This window comes from Oncorhynchus tshawytscha, unplaced genomic scaffold (genome assembly GCF_018296145.1).
Source record: "Oncorhynchus tshawytscha isolate Ot180627B unplaced genomic scaffold, Otsh_v2.0 Un_scaffold_13173_pilon_pilon, whole genome shotgun sequence".
Classification (NCBI taxonomy): Eukaryota; Metazoa; Chordata; class Actinopteri; order Salmoniformes; family Salmonidae; genus Oncorhynchus; species Oncorhynchus tshawytscha.
The window spans coordinates 438,797-455,000 of NW_024609816.1; the positions used below are offsets into that span (position 1 = coordinate 438,797).

Here is a 16,204-nt window from a genome sequence, read left to right on the forward strand (position 1 = left end):
AAGGAGGGGCCCTAGCACTACACAGCAGATTCAAATACTCATTGTCAAGGAGGGGCCCTAGCACTACACAGCAGATTCAAATACTCATTGTCAAGGAGGGGCCCTAGCACTACACAGCAGATTCAAATACTCATTGTCAAGGAGGGGCCCTAGCACTACACTGCAGATTCAAATACTCATTGTCAAGGAGGGGCCCTATTGCACTAGCACACAGCAGAATCAAATACTCATTGTCAAGGAGGGGCCCTAGCACTACACAGCAGATTCAAATACTCATTGTCAAGGAGGGGCCCTAGCACTACACAGCAGATTCAAATACTCATTGTCAAGGAGGGGCCCTAGCACTACACAGCAGATTCAAATACTCATTGTCAAGGAGGGGCCCTAGCACTACACAGCAGATTCAAAAACTCAACTCATTGTCAAGGAGGGGCCCTAGCACTACACAGCAGATTCAAATACTCAACTCATTGTCAAGGAGGGGCCCTAGCACTACACAGCAGATTCAAATACTCATTGTCAAGGAGGGGCCCTAGCACTACACAGCAGATTCAAATACTCAACTCATTGTCAAGGAGGGGCCCTAGCACTACACAGCAGATTCAAATACTCAACTCATTGTCAAGGAGGGGCCCTAGCACTACACAGCAGATTCAAATACTCATTGTCAAGGAGGGGCCCTAGCACTACACAGCAGATTCAAATACTCATTGTCAAGGAGGGGCCCTAGCACTACACAGCAGATTCAAATACTCATTGTCAAGGAGGGGCCCTAGCACTACACAGCAGATTCAAATACTCATTGTCAAGGAGGGGCCCTAGCACTACACAGCAGATTCAAATACTCATTGTCAAGGAGGGGCCCTAGCACTACACAGCAGATTCAAATACTCATTGTCAAGGAGGGGCCCTAGCACTACACAGCAGATTCAAATACTCATTGTCAAGGAGGGGCCCTAGCACTACACAGCGGATTCAAATACTCAACTCATTGTCAAGGAGGGGCCCTAGGACCGAGTTTTAGAAAACCCTGACTTAGAGGTAGATAACATGATAAAAGCTAAGATAACAGTAACTTACCCGTGACTGAGTGAGAGTACGTGATTTTGAAGCCGGAGATTTTGTTCTTTGGTTTGGACCAGGACACAGAAAGAGAGGCTTCTGTCACGTTACTAAACACCAGCTCGGTGGGTGGCTCAGGCCCTGCATGGGGAAGAAAATGAATAAGGAAGAGGAGAGGCCAGAAGAGGATATTTAAAGGAACCTCATATTCATTGTCTCCAGCACCACACCAGTGTCAACATGTGTGAAAACAGTTTCTATATTCTGTGTGTTAAAAAGACCAGTTGAAAGGTCCTATAAACTGCTTCTCTGTGACATCACAGGGTTGGATTAAAAGTAATAAAAATGGTGATTTTCAAAAGGAGTTTCTAGCCAGAAGGAGGGTCTTTTCTTGCTCCCCAGGTCACAGTGAATGTCATTGTGTTTTTAAAACGGATCATTTTTTAACTTTATTTTTTCTTCTTCTACAAAAGGTGTAAATTCACCATTTTCACATATGTAGACACTGGTATTGTACTGGAGGTAACGAACATGAGGCTGAAACATGGTGAAGGAAAAGGTTAAAAAGTCACTAAAGTCCCAGTACATTTGAAGTATAGAAAATATAGATACAATGGGATATTCTGTCTCAATGTGTTTAGTGCAGCCACAGTTTAAATGAAAGAGAGACATGCAGGCTATCCAATACATGAACAAGCACATTGAATGAAAAGATACATTACTATAGGAGTTATTCATAAAAAGTTATGGTGAAATATTATGAATAAGTCTCTATGTGGGTTTGGTTCTCCTAATTACCTGTCATGGTGGTTACTCTGTGAATCTTGGAGCGGGATCCGGGAGTAGTGCCCCATATGTGCAGGGAGTATCGGGTCTGAGGTCGCAGGTTACTGAACTCCACAGAGCGAACGCTGTCTGGGAGAACAACGGACACCCTCTTTGTGTGAGCTTTACCTCTGGAGCTACTGGGAGCTTTAGTGGGGAAAGCCACGGCTCCATTAGGGCTCTGTTTTCGGATCTCAATGGTGGAGTCTACGACTCCGGCTACTCTGTCCTCTTCCCTGAGAGCAGCTCCCTCCTCCGCCTCTTCCTCCTCCTCTTCCTCACCCTCTGCCCTGTGCTCTCTTCTGGACACAGTGAAGTTCTTAAACATGGCTGTTGGGGCCGACCATGTGAGGGTGAAGCCGTACGTGGTGATGTTCTGAACCTTCACAGAGCCAAGTCCACGGCCCACTCCTGTTCCTGCTTTCCTGGTGGTGTTTTTGGAAGACTGGATAGTTGTTGTCTTGTTGCTGAAGACTTTGACTTCAGAGGTGGTCTCCACAGTGGTCATGTTCACAACATACTGACTCTTCCGTGGGACTGGCTTCCCTTTGCCTGACCCTGTCTTCACAGTAGTTTTAGATGTGCCTGAGGAGATGTCTGCCTCTGTCTTAATGTCCTTTGTAAGGGTGATCTTGCCCGTCCCAGCCTTAGTGATATCAAAAGCCAATGACACCTTTGTAACGTTCATAGTCCCCTGTACTAATTTCACCTTTTTGACTGTTTTCTTTCCAGATGTTAGAGTCACATTCTTCTCAGCCAACGTCGACTGCTCCAGGGTCTCTTTTCCTGACCGGGTTTTGTTCACAAACGTCTTCACAGTGCTTTGGGTGACATTGGCTTGAGGCTGGTCTTGGAGGTTGCCAGCTTCAGCATTGGCTTTACCTCCAGATTCCTCCTTTACTGTTCCTTTCAACTTCAGGTCAGGTTTAGACTGCTTCTTTATAACTGTCGTTTTGCCTTTGCTCTCTTGCTTTCTTCCTCCATGGTGTTTCAACAGAAGCTGTCCGACGGTTGGTCGGCCCAGTCCAGTCTTGGTAGCATTGGAATGGGTGGTTTTGGTTTTAGTGACAGTAACCCCTTGTTTGGCTTGTGTCTTGGTGAGCCCTGCTTTTACACTTGTGGTCCCTTTTGTTTTGCTTTTGATGTCACCATCCTCTTTGGCGGCTGTAGGTTCCTTTTGCTCTGTTTTCTTCTGGAAGAGGATTTGGTCTGCCTTGGTCTTCTTCCCCTGCAGACTCTCTGTGATAGCACTGCTCTCAGGTGATACCTTCAACGCCACCGTCTCCACCGTTATCTGGATTTTGTCTTTGGTACCTTCTGGAGATGAGAGAAAAAAATATGTGTTCCAATAAACACACAAGCATACAACTTAGAATGAAGGAATGTATATTAGGCATGCATTCTAAGTGGTGTGCTTGTGTGTGGTGACTGGAAGTTAACCTTAGATTATGCGTTGCTAGTATGTCTCTAGCTGAATTGCAATAAAGAAAATCAGACCAAAGAAGACAAGTCAGATCAAATGAAGAAGGCACAGTAACTGACTTTTACTGCAGTCAGCTCCAGCTGTACATTTACTGCAGTCTAGACCAAGGAACCCTGGGAGGCAGACACACTTTCCCTTCTCACATTTCCCATTCGCACTGCAGTCATTGGGACATGGGCCTTTGGAGCAGGAAGCACCTGGTAGGAAGGGGAAGAGAGTATACAGTATGAAACCAGACAGCAAACATCAAATGATGAAATGTTAATGTTGGTTACCAGAAAGACTCTGGTTTTTATTTAAACTAGCCTCATGGATAATCTCCATATCAGAATGAAGTTATTATATGAAAGAGGTTTGCTACTAGGAGGTTACGGTTATGTGTAACTAAATAAGACCAGTCGTACATTTACTCTTCATGAGGGACATCTCTTTCTCCAGCCTGCCAACACGTCCTTTCAGTGCTGCCATCTCAGCCACACATCCCCCGGTGCAGGAGGTAGGAACCAGACTGATGCGGTGGGTCAGGGTTAGAGGAAAGCCAGGCTTCAGCTTCAGCTCATGGGTCTGGGTCTGCTCCTTGGTGCGGTTGCTAGCGTCGCTCTGGGTGTCCTTACTGATGCTGCCAGAGTCAGAAGTGATGAGCACCTTGATGGGGATGGGATGCGGCAGTGTGATGGAAGGTTTGTCTTTGGTTGTGGTCTTTGGACCACTGGCTGTGAGAGGCTTGAGGGGGGTTGAAGGGGCTGGAAGAATCTGATTGGCTTCGGTTGGGCTTAGGGCTTTCACAGTGGGCTTAGGGGACACTTTGGTGAGTTTGACGAGCATGGCTGTTGGAGGTTTGAGGGGGGTTGAGGGGGCTGGATGTGTCTGATTGGTTGCAGCTGGGCTTAGGGCTTTCACAGTGGGCTTAGGGGTCTCTTTGGTGAGTTTGATGAGCATGGCTGTTGGAGGCTTGAGGGGGTCGAGGGGGCTGAATGAGTCTGATTAGCTGCAGTTGGGCTTAGGGATTTCACAGTGGGCTTAGGGGTTTCTTTGGTGAGTTTGACGAGTGTGGCTGTTGGAGGTTTGATGGGGGTTGAGGGGGCTGGATGAATCTGATTAGCTGCAGTTGGGCTTAGGGATTTCACAGTGGGCTTAGGGGTGTCTTTGGTGAGTTTGACGAGTGTGGCTGTTGGAGGTTTGATGGGGGTTGAGGGGGCTGGATGAATCTGATTGGCTATAGTTGGGCTTAGGGCTTTCGGAGTGGGCTTAGCAGTCTCTTTGGTGAGTTTGACGAGCGTGGCTGTTGGAGGCTTGAGGGGGTCGAGGGGGCTGAATGAGTCTGATTAGCTGCAGTTGGGCTTAGGGCTTTCACAGTGGGCTTAGGGGTCTCTTTGTTGAGTTTGATGAACGTGGTTGTTGGAGGCTTGAGGGGGTCGAGGGGACTGGATGTGTCTGATTCGCTGCAGCTGGGCTTAGGGTTTTCAGAGTGAGCTTATGGGTCTCTTTGGTGAGTTTGATAAACGTGGCTGTTGGAGGCTTAAGGGGGTCGAGGGGGCTGGATGTGTCTGATTCGCTGCAGCTGGGCTTAAGGTTTTCGGAGTGGGCTTAGGGGTTTCTTTGGTGAGTTTGACGAGCGTGGCTGTTGGAGGTTTGAGGGGGGTTGAGGGGGCTGGATGAATCTGATTGGCTGCAGTTGGGTTTAGGGCTTTCGGAGTGGGCTTAGCAGTCTCTTTGGTGAGTTTGACGAGCGTGTCTGTTGGAGGTTTGAGGGTGCTTGAGGGGGCTGGATGTGTCTGATTGGCTGCAGTTGGGTTTAGGGCTTTCAGAGTGGGCTTAGGGGTCTCTTTGTTGAGTTTCACGAGCGTGGCTGTTGGAGGTTTGAGGGGGCTTGAGGGGGCTGGATGTGTCTGATTGGATGCAGTTGGGTTTAGGGCTTTCAGAGTGGGCTTAGGGGTCTCTTTGTTGAGTTTCACGAGCGTGGCTGTTGGAGGTTTGAGGGGGCTTGAGGGGGCTGGATGTGTCTGATTGGCTGCAGTTGGGTTTAGGGCTTTCAGAGTGGGCTTAGGGGTCTCTTTGGTGACTTTCACGAGCGTGGCTGCAGTTTTTGGTTTTGCGAGGGAGAGGGTGAGTAGGACGTAGGGTTTCGGTTCACTTCCTGTTCCTGTGGCGTTTCTTTTCTCATCGGTTACTGGAGTTTGAAGGGAGGGGAACGGGGTTAGCAGGAAGAGGAGGGCTAGAGAAAACAACATTTTGAGGCAGAATAGTTTTTGGATGGTCCGAATTCCAACAGTTCTATAAACTCCTTCCCCAGTGTCTCAGTGGAGAGGAGGCTAGACAATCCACCAGGGTTATCCTACAAATGAACAAGAAAAAACAGGTCAGCCAAGACGAGTACACTCAGATTACAGTTTATTAACATATGCAAAGCCATTCTGGAACCAAGTCATAAAGTTAGGTTTGTGCTGTGGCCATTGGCTGTAGAAGTATGTAGTGACTACGAGCCAGAGGCTCAGAGCACAACAGACAAGCACTGTGTTCACTTCTAGTAGTATATTCTGCGGTGCTGCTATACATTTTCACTGGACGTTTCCTCTCTCCTTCTCCAAACACATACACTGAACCCTTTCCTCACTTTGCTCCAAAACTATTCATTTTTTTGCTCCCTCACCAGGTGAAGAAAGGGGCTATTATACCGTACAAACCCAACTACTTGTAGTAGCTCTCTCCAGAAGTCCTCCTTGAGGTCAAACCCCCACATCCAAACTGACAAAGATTATTTGGAATGCTTTCAATGAGAGCATTATGCTTATCACAGGAGGTTGGTGGCACCTTAATTAGGGAGGACAGGCTGGTGGTAAAGGCTGGAGCGGAATCAGTGGCACATCTTTTTTTGTTATTAACCCATTTTGAGGAAAAATATATTTTTTGTTTTTTTACATATACATACATTTTACGTATACATTTTGCATACACATTTGACATACATTTTTGACATACATGGTACTTTTATATAAAGCAGTCACATAACAATAATACATTACCAAACATCAGCTCTTTAATCCTACCCCTCTGCCACACTCAGCCCATCCCACCTATCACAATAGACCTCAGCTCTTTAATCCCACCCCTCTGCCACACTCAGCCCATCCCACCTATCACAATAGACCTCAGCTCTTTAATCCCATCCCTCTGCCACTCTCAGCCCATCCCACCTATCACCATAGACCTCAGCTCTTTAATCCCACCCCTGTGCCTCGCTCAGCCCATCCCACCTATCACCATAGACCTCAGCTCTTTAATCCCACCCCTCTGCCTCGCTCAGCCCATCCCACCTATCACCATAGACCTCAGCTCTTTAATCCCACCCCTCTGCCTCTCTCAGCCCATCCCACCTATCACCATAGACCTCAGCTCTTTAATCCCACCCCTCTGCCACTCTCAGCCCATCCCACCTATCACCATAGACCTCAGCTCTTTAATCCCACCCCTCTGCCTCTCTCAGCCCATCCCACCTATCACCATAGATCTCAGCTCTTTAATCCCACCCCTCTGCCTCGCTCAGCCCATCCCACCTATCACCATAGACCTCAGCTCTTTAATCCCACCCCTCTGCCTCTCTCAGCCCATCCCACCTATCACCATAGACCTCAGCTCTTTAATCCCACCCCTCTGCCTCGCTCAGCCCATCCCACCTATCACCATAGACCTCAGCTCTTTAATCCCACCCCTCTGCCTCTCTCAGCCTGATGGGCTGAGCGAGGCAGGGTTGGATTCACCATAGAAGCTCTTTAATCCCACCCCTCTGCCTCTCTCAGCCCATCCCACCTATCACCATAGACCTCAGGTGGGATGGGCACCTATCACCATAGACCTCAGCTCTTTAATCCCACCCCTCTGCCTCTCTCAGCCCATCCCACCTATCACCATAGACCTCAGACCTCAGCTCTTTAATCCCACCCCTTGCCTCTCTCAGCCCATCCCACCTATCACAATAGACCTCAGCTCTTTAATCCCACCCCTCTGCCTCTCTCAGCCCATCCCACCTATCACCATAGACCTCAGCTCTTTAATCCCACCCCTCTGCCTCTCTCAGCCCATCCCACCTATCACCATAGACCTCAGACCATAGACCCAGCTCTTTAATCCCACCCCTCTGCCTCTCTCAGCCCATCCCACCTATCACCAGTCTCAGCTCTTTAATCCCACCCCCTCAGCCCATCCCACCTCACCATAGACCTCAGCTCTTTAATCCCACCCCTCTGCCTCTCTCAGCCCATCCCACCTATCACCATAGACCTCAGCTCTTTAATCCCACCCCTCTGCCTCTCTCAGCCCATCCCACCTATCACCATAGACCACTCTCGATTGGTTTCCATATATTTTTCAATTGTTCTGTGATGTTTTACATACTGTTTAACCTTTCTAATTGTATAGTATCCACAGATTGTGAGCTAAAGATGAAAACCTTTCCTACGAGTATTATTATATTATTTATTGACTGACTATGGCTTTCCACATCGCCAAACACTGCTATTTGTAAGATTAATTTTAAGTGCATGTTGTTATTTTTTAACCATTCCTGAACCTATGACCAGAAACAAGCTACATAGGGGCAATACCAGAATAAATTATATATTGATTCTGTCTCTTCGCAGCAAAATCTACAGAGCTGAGATTGTTGTATGCCCCATATATATAAACTCAGCAAAAAAAGAAACGTCCCTTTTTCAGGACCCTGTCTTTCAAAGATAATTCGTAGAAATCCAAATAACTTCACAGATCTTCATTGTAAAGGGTTTAAAAACGGTTTCAGACAGGACTGGCAAAAAGTGCTCTTCACTGACGAGTTGCGGTTTTGTCTCACCACGGGTGATGGTAGGATTCACGTTTATCGCCAAAGGAGTGAGCGTTACACTGAGGCCTGTACTCTGGAGCGTGATCGATTTGGAGGTGGAGGGTCCGTCGTGGTCTGGGGCGGTGTGTCACAGCATCATCGGACTGAGCTTGTTGTCGTTGCAGGCAATCAAATCAAATCAAATCAAATTGTATTGTCACATACACATGGTTAGCAGATGTTAATGCGAGTGTAGCGAAATGCTTGTGCTTCTAGTTCCAACAATGCAGTAATAACCAACAAGTAATCTAACTAACAATTCCAAAACTACTGTCTTATACACAGTGTAAGGGGATAAAGAATATGTACATAAGGATATATGAATGAGTGATGGTACAGAGCAGCATAGGCAAGATACAGTAGATGATATCGAGTACAGTATATACATATGAGATAAGTATGTAAACCAAGTGGCATAGTTAAAGTGGCTAGTGATACATGTATTACATAAGGATGCAGTCGATGATATAGAGTACAGTGTATACGTATGCATATGAGATGAATAATGTAGGGTAAGTAACATTATATAAGGTAGCATTGTTTAAAGTGGCTAGTGATATATTTACATCATTTCCCATCAATTCCCATTATTAAAGTGGCTGGAGTTGAGTCAGTGTCATTGTCAGTGTGTTGGCAGCAGCCACTCAATGTTAGTGGTGGCTGTTTAACAGTCTGATGGCCTTGAGATAGAAGCTGTTTTTCAGTCTCTCGGTCCCAGCTTTGATGCACCTGTACTGACCTCGCCTTCTGGATGATAGCGGGGTGAACAGGCAGTGGCTCGGGTGTTTGATGTCCTTGATGATCTTTATGGCCTTCCTGTAACATTGGGTGGTGTAGGTGTCCTGGAGGGCAGGTAGTTTGCCCCCGGTGATGCGTTGTGCAGACCTCACTACCCTCTGGAGAGCCTTACGGTTGAGGGCGGAGCAGTTGCCGTACCAGGCGGTGATACAGCCCGCCAGGATGCTCTCGATTGTGCATCTGTAGAAGTTTGTGAGTGCTTTTGGTGACAAGCCGAATTTCTTCAGCCTCCTGAGGTTGAAGAGGCGCTGCTGCGCCTTCTTCACGATGCTGTCTGTGTGAGTGGACCAATTCAGTTTGTCTGTGATGTGTATGCCGAGGAACTTCAAACTTGCTACCCTCTCCCCTACTGTTCCATCGATGTGGATAGGGGGGTGTTCCCTCTGCTGTTTCCTGAAGTCCACAATCATCTCCTTAGTTTTGTTGACGTTGAGTGTGAGGTTATTTTCCTGACACCACACTCCGAGGGCCCTCACCTCCTCCCTGTAGGCCGTCTCGTCGTTGTTGGTAATCAAGCCTACCACTGTTGTGTCGTACGCAAACTTGATGATTGAGTTGGAGGCGTGCGTGGCCACGCAGTCGTGGGTGAACAGGGAGTACAGGAGAGGGCTCAGAACACAACCTTGTGGGGCCCCAGTGTTGAGGATCAGCGGGGAGGAGATGTTGTTGCCTACCCTCACCACCTGGGGGCGGCCCGTCAGGAAGTCCAGTACCCAGTTGCACAGGGCGGGGTCGAGACCCAGGGTCTCGAGCTTGATGACGAGCTTGGATGGTACTATGGTGTTGAATGCCGAGCTGTAGTCGATGAACAGCATTCTCACATAGGTATTCGTCTTGTCCAGATGGGTTAGGGCAGTGTGCAGTGTGGTTGAGATTGCATCGTCTGTGGACCTATTTGGGCGGTAAGCAAATTGGAGTGGGTCTAGGGTGTCAGGTAGGGTGGAGGTGATATGGTCCTTGACTAGTCTCTGAAAGCACTTCATGATGACGGATGTGAGTGCTACGGGGCGGTAGTCATTTAGCTCAGTTACCTTAGCTTTCTTGGGAACAGGAACAATGGTGGCCCTCTTGAAGCATGTGGGAACAGCAGACTGGTATAGGGATTGATTGAATATGTCCGTAAACACACCGGCCAGCTGGTCTGCGCATGCTCTGAGGGCGCGGCTGGGGATGCCGTCTGGGCCTGCAGCCTTGCGAGGGTTAACACGTTTAAATGTCTTACTCACCTCGGCTGCAGTGAAGGAGAGACCGCATGTTTTCATTGCAGGCCGTGTCAGTGGCACTGTATATTCCTCAAAGCGGGCAAAAAAAGTTATTTAGTCTGCCTGGGAGCAAGACATCCTGGTCCGTGACTGGGCTGGATTTCTTCCTGTAGTCCGTGATTGACTGTAGACCCTGCCACATGCCTCTTGTGTCTGAGCCGTTGAATTGAGATTCTACTTTGTCTCTGTACTGACGCTTAGCTTGTTTGATAGCCTTGCGGAGGGAATAGCTGCACTGTTTGTATTCGGTCATGTTACCAGTCACCTTGCCCTGATTAAAAGCAGTGGTTCGCACTTTCAGTTTCACACGAATGCTGCCATCAATCCACGGTTTCTGGTTAGGGAATGTTTTAATCGTTGCTATGGGAACGACATCTTCAACGCACGTTCTAATGAACTCGCACACCGAATCAGCGTATTCGTCAATATTGTTATCTGACGCAATACGAAACATGTCCCAGTCTACGTGATGGAAGTAGTCTTGGAGTGTGGAGTCAGCTTGGTCGGACCAGCGTTGGACAGACCTCAGCGTGGGAGCCTCTTGTTTTAGTTTCTGTCTGTAGGCAGGGATCAACAAAATGGAGTCGTGGTCAGCTTTTCTGAAAGGGGGGCGGGGCAGGGTCTTATATGCATTGCGGACGTTAGAGTAACAATGATCCAAGGTCTTTCCACCCCTGGTTGCGCAATCAATATGCTGATAAAATTTAGGGAGTCTTGTTTTCAGATTAGCCTTGTTAAAATCCCCAGCTACAATGAATGCAGCCTCCGGATAAATCGTTTCCAGTTTGCAAAGAGTCAAATAAAGTTCGTTCAGAGCCATAGATGTGTCTGCTTGGGGGGGGATATATACGGCTGTGATTATAATCGAAGAGAATTCTCTTGGTAGATATTGCGGTCTACATTTGATTGTGAGGAATTCTAAATCAGGTGAACAGAAGGATTTGAGTACCTGTATGTTTCTTTCATCACACCATGTCACGTTAGCCATAAGACATACGCCCCCGCCCCTCTTCTTACCAGAAAGATGTTTGTTTCTGTCGGCGCGATGCGTGGAGAAACCCGTTGGCTGCACCGCCTCGGATAGCGTCTCTCCAGTGAGCCATGTTTCCGTGAAGCAAAGAACGTTACAGTCTCTGATGTCCCTCTGGAATGCTACCCTTGCTCGGATTTCATCAACCTTGTTGTCAAGAGACTGGACATTGGCGAGAAGAATGCTAGGGAGTGGTGCACGGTGTGCCCGTCTCCGGAGTCTGACCAGAAGACCGCCTCGTTTCCCTCTTTTTCGGAGTCGTTTTTTTGGGTCGCTGCATGTGATCCACTCCGTTGTCCTGTTTGTAAGGCAGAACACAGGATCCACGTCGCGAAAAACATATTCTTGGTCGTACTGATGGTGAGTTTACGCTGATCTTATATTCAGTAGTTCTTCTCGACTGTATGTAATGAAACCTAAGATGACCTGGGGTACTAATGTAAGAAATAACACGTAAAAAAAAACAAAAATCTCAACACTGTGCGTTACAGGGAAGACATCTTCCTCCCTCATGTGGTACCCTTCCTTCAGGCTAATCCTGACATGACCCTCCAGCATGACAATGCCACCAGCCATACTGCTTGTTCTGTGCGTGATTTCCTGCAAGACAGGAATGTCAGTGTTCTGCCATGGCCAGCGAAGAGCCTGGATCTCAATCCCATTGAGCACGTCTGGGACATGTTGGATCAGAGGGTGAGGGTTAGGGCCATTCCTCCCAGAAATGTCAGCGAACTTGCAGGTGCCTTGGTGGAAGAGTGGGGTAACATCTCACAGCAAGAACTGGCAAATCTGGTGTAGTCCATGAGGAGGGGATGCTCTGCAGTACTTAATGCAGCTGGTGGCCAAACTGTTACTTTTGATTTTGACCCCCTCTTTGTTCAGGGACACATTATTCAATTTCTGTTTTCCACTTGCCTCCATTTTTGTGTTAGTGCTGCAATCAGTTGTTTGTAAGTTTGGATTGAGCAGATATTCGCATATATTTTCGACAGCTGCATATGTGACATAACTCCTCCGTTTCTATTCATAATATCATGAATAAATATAATACCATTTTTAAACATTTTTTCCATTAAGATGTTTTTTTAAATTAATCAGTATGTTTGAGTTTAACCATAACATTTGTTGTAATATTTGCTTTATCTTTTATGGAGGATAAAACTGAAATTGTAACCATCTTTGTATGGCTTGTTTAAGAAAGGCCAATACTTTAAACAAAATTTCATTTTCAATTAGTCAGAAATTAGAAGTTGTAATCTGTATAAAGGCAAAAAGGCAATTTTTTAACAAAGGATGAGCCTTTCTTAATAATCTACTGGAGAACCATTTTGGGTTTAGTATAATTTAGGTATGAGTGAAGCTTTTAATGAGAGGTTTAAGCTTTAATATTTAATTGTTTTAGCCCCCCAACTCATATTCATTATATAAATAGGCACGTTTCATTTTGTCTGGCTTAGCATTCCAAATAAAATGAAATATTTTCTGCTCATATGATTTAAAAAACGAGTCTTCTAGAGTAGGCAGTGCCATTAGTAAGTAAGTTAACTGTGATAAACCAAAGTTATTCAATGTGTTTTTCCATAAATAGACAAGTATTTACATGGTTGCAGAATTGTATCTATTTTTGCTAACTTTCTATTGAAATTGATTGTGGGAAAAAAATAATAATTGAGATGTGAATACCAAGTATGTCTACTTCACCATCCGCCCATTAAAGTGGTAAACTACAAGGTAGTGTAAACAATGTCTTTTTTTACGTTTCAATACGTAATGTGGTACACTTGTCATAATTAGGTTTTAGTCCAGAGAGGCTAGAAAAGTGATCAAGATCTTCAATGAGACTGTGCAGGGATCCAGATTGTGGACTTGAGTCGTCGGTATGCATTGACACTGTTTTTATCCCCTGGATTTCTAACCCTTTGATGTTCTTGTTGGATCTCATTTTAATAGCTAGCATTTCAATGGCCATTATAAATAGATATGGAGACAATGGACAGCCTTGTTTTACTCCACTTAAAGCTCAATACTTTCTGAAAAGTAACCATTATTTACTATTTTACATCTGGGGTTGCTGTACATAACTTTAACTCATTTTATAAGAGATTTGCGGAAATTAAAGTAACCCAGGCATTTATTTATAAATTCATACTTTATCAAACGCCTTTTCAAAATCTGCTATGAAGACCAGGTCTGGTATCATTGATGTTTCATAATGTTCAATTGTTTCAAGTAATTGCCGTATATTAGCTCCTATATATCGTCCATGTAAAAAACCTGTCTGATCAGGATGAACAATATCTGGTAAAACCTTTTTTATTCTATGTGCTATGCATTTCGCCAGGATTTTCGATCACAATATTGAAGTGTAAGAGGCCTCCAGTTTTTTAAATGGGTGGAATGTAAATAATATACATCAAACTCATGATTTCAATTATTTTGTATTCCATTCCACGTTATTGTGAGCCGTCCTCCCCTCAGCAGTCTCCACTGATGCTTAGTACAGTACAGTACAGTTAAAGCGCTTGGGCAAGCAAGGGAATATCTGGAAAGCATTTTACACATAGACATCGATACTCTGATGATAAATCTCGGGAATTAATTGAATGAGGAAACACATATCTATGCAGTAGCTAGTACATTATGAGCATACAGAGCATCTGTAATATAATGACATTTATGAAGGTTGTGCACAACTACTCTGTTAAATAAATGATTTATTATTTCACAATCATTTATAGATTGTTTCTAATTTTTTGGGGACAGTTTTATGGCTACTGATAAAGCGTTACTAAAACACCCAGACTACAACCATGCTTCTCACCACTATTCATGCATTGATGTTCCATTGTACTGTACCTCAACTAATTACATGGACAACTAAGTTCTGAAATGAGATTACAACTCGTTAGTAAGTACATTAACCTTTTGTAATTGGAGAACAATACTAGTAAACTCATGACTATTAACATTAGTACTGACTTGGAATGATGTAGATCATTGATCATTCAGCACTGACCTCTCTTCTCACATACCCCACAGATTTAAGAACATACACTGATGATGACCATATTTCATTGTATTTAAAATGTAGTATTCCTATGACTTTATTTAACTATAGATGCTTGACTCTATGTTATTTTTAATTGTTCATTCATTAATTAAAAAAATGTTTGAATAACATGATCATCCATAAGTTTGTAGGAAAAGGTGAAACTTACCTGGACAATAATTCCCTCCTGTGACTTAGTGTGTATCAGTCTTTTGCACCTCATATAGACTTCTGCCCAGGCATGAAAGAGGGAGGAGGAAAGAGGAAAGAGAGAGAGAGAAAGAGAGAGAGAGAGAGAGAGAGAGAGAGAAGGGAGAGAGAGAAAGAGAGAGAGAGAGGAAGGGAGAGAGAGAGAGGAAGGGAGAGAGAGGGGGAGAGAGAGAAAGAGAGAGAGAGAGAGGAAGGGAGAGAGAGGGAGAGAGAGAGAAAGAGAGAGAGAGAGAGAGAAAGGACCACCACTAGAAAGAGGGTAAAGTCTGCTCCTACTTATATACACCCATACTTGACCATACTGTTCATGCTACTCTACACTACACTTACATGTACATAAACATCTCACAGTCAACAGGTGTTGTTTTTTACTCAACATCATCAAACCTGATATATTACAGCCGATCAATAAAAGAAAGCCTGATCCAGACACCATCCTCTAGTCTCTAAGACTAGAGCCTTGTTCAGTCAGAAACATGTTTAGCTAGAGTGTGAAACAACAACACTACTGCATATTTAGCACACACACACACACACAGCCCCCACAAGGCGTGTGGGCCCACAACCCCTCTCCTCCCCCCAAAATAATAATACTCAAGTTTTTTGTTTGAGGGGGGGGGTTGTGGTCCCCCCAGATAGCAAATTAACAGGTCATAAGCAATGCAATGTTTTTTGAATTACAGGAAATTTGCTTTAAAACGGCAAAATGTTCTGTGTGTTGAATAGCAGAAAATGAACCGCAGGTATTGGCCGGCGAGCTTGTGCCACAGACCTGCAGTACTGTCTGCGTGAATGGCGTTTCTGTTGGAGGTAATAGGATAGAACTGCAGGGGTGTTATGTAAGTGACTGAATAGCTAGCAGATCTAACAGATGCTATATGAAGGAGGCATTGCATCTTTTACCCACATTACCACCCACCAGCCCACCTTTTGTAAACCACATACACACACTTCACGTGCGCACTCCTGCACGCACCCGTATTTGCACAATCAAACACATTTGCGTATGCAGACACACATAAAAACACACAGACACAGCACAACATGGACACAAACATACACCAATACCCCCCACAAACCAACACCTGCACAAACCTGAGTGGTTATGGTACAGTACAATGGATCTTTACACCTCCCTGCCTCTTGAAAACACTCCCGACACCAGAATGTCCCCCGGGCAATTTTCAATGCCTTTATGTCAATGACCTGCACTGAAAACACACTGGAAACATACTGGAAAACTACAGCCTCAATATAATATCCCCCTTTTCTGTCATGTCCCCTATGGGTGAGACATCGCTACGTCCCTAATGGCACCCTCGTCCCTATGGGATGCAGCCAATGACTCCAGTGATAAAATTAACTGGGTCAACCTCACACACGCTCCACTTGGGTGGTCTGTTCTCAGCAGCACCTCCATCTGGTGGCAACTTCCAACAGCGACTCCGCCCTCTTTCCCCATCTCTCTCTCGCTCTCTCCATCCACATCATTCTCCCTCTCTCCATCACTCTCTCTCTCACTCTCTCTACATCTCTCTCTCTCCAAATCTGTCTCTCCTCTCTCTAACTCAACATGGACCACCCGCCAACTGCTGACCTTGCCTTGGCA

General features: G+C 45.6%; 1 protein-coding gene across 3 annotated transcripts in view; it reads right to left on the reverse strand.

Annotated features, from left to right (window-relative positions):
- The window catches only part of tnxba (tenascin XBa), a 32,076-nt gene that overhangs the window by 14,211 nt on the left and 1,661 nt on the right, over window positions 1-16,204 (reverse strand). For 2 of the 3 annotated variants that reach the window (XM_042318798.1, XM_042318799.1), the window contains exons 2-5: window positions 3,775-5,705; window positions 3,430-3,567; window positions 1,861-3,204; window positions 1,081-1,203 (exon numbers count right to left, since the gene is read on the reverse strand). In XM_042318798.1, the coding sequence (XP_042174732.1) occupies window positions 1,081-1,203; window positions 1,861-3,204; window positions 3,430-3,567; window positions 3,775-4,309 (2,140 nt within the window). In that variant the 5' untranslated portion in view covers window positions 4,310-5,705. Of the gene's footprint in view, window positions 1-1,080; window positions 1,204-1,860; window positions 3,205-3,429; window positions 3,568-3,774; window positions 5,706-14,554; window positions 14,631-16,204 lie in introns of those variants that run through there. The other variant, XM_042318797.1, reaches the window with a different exon arrangement.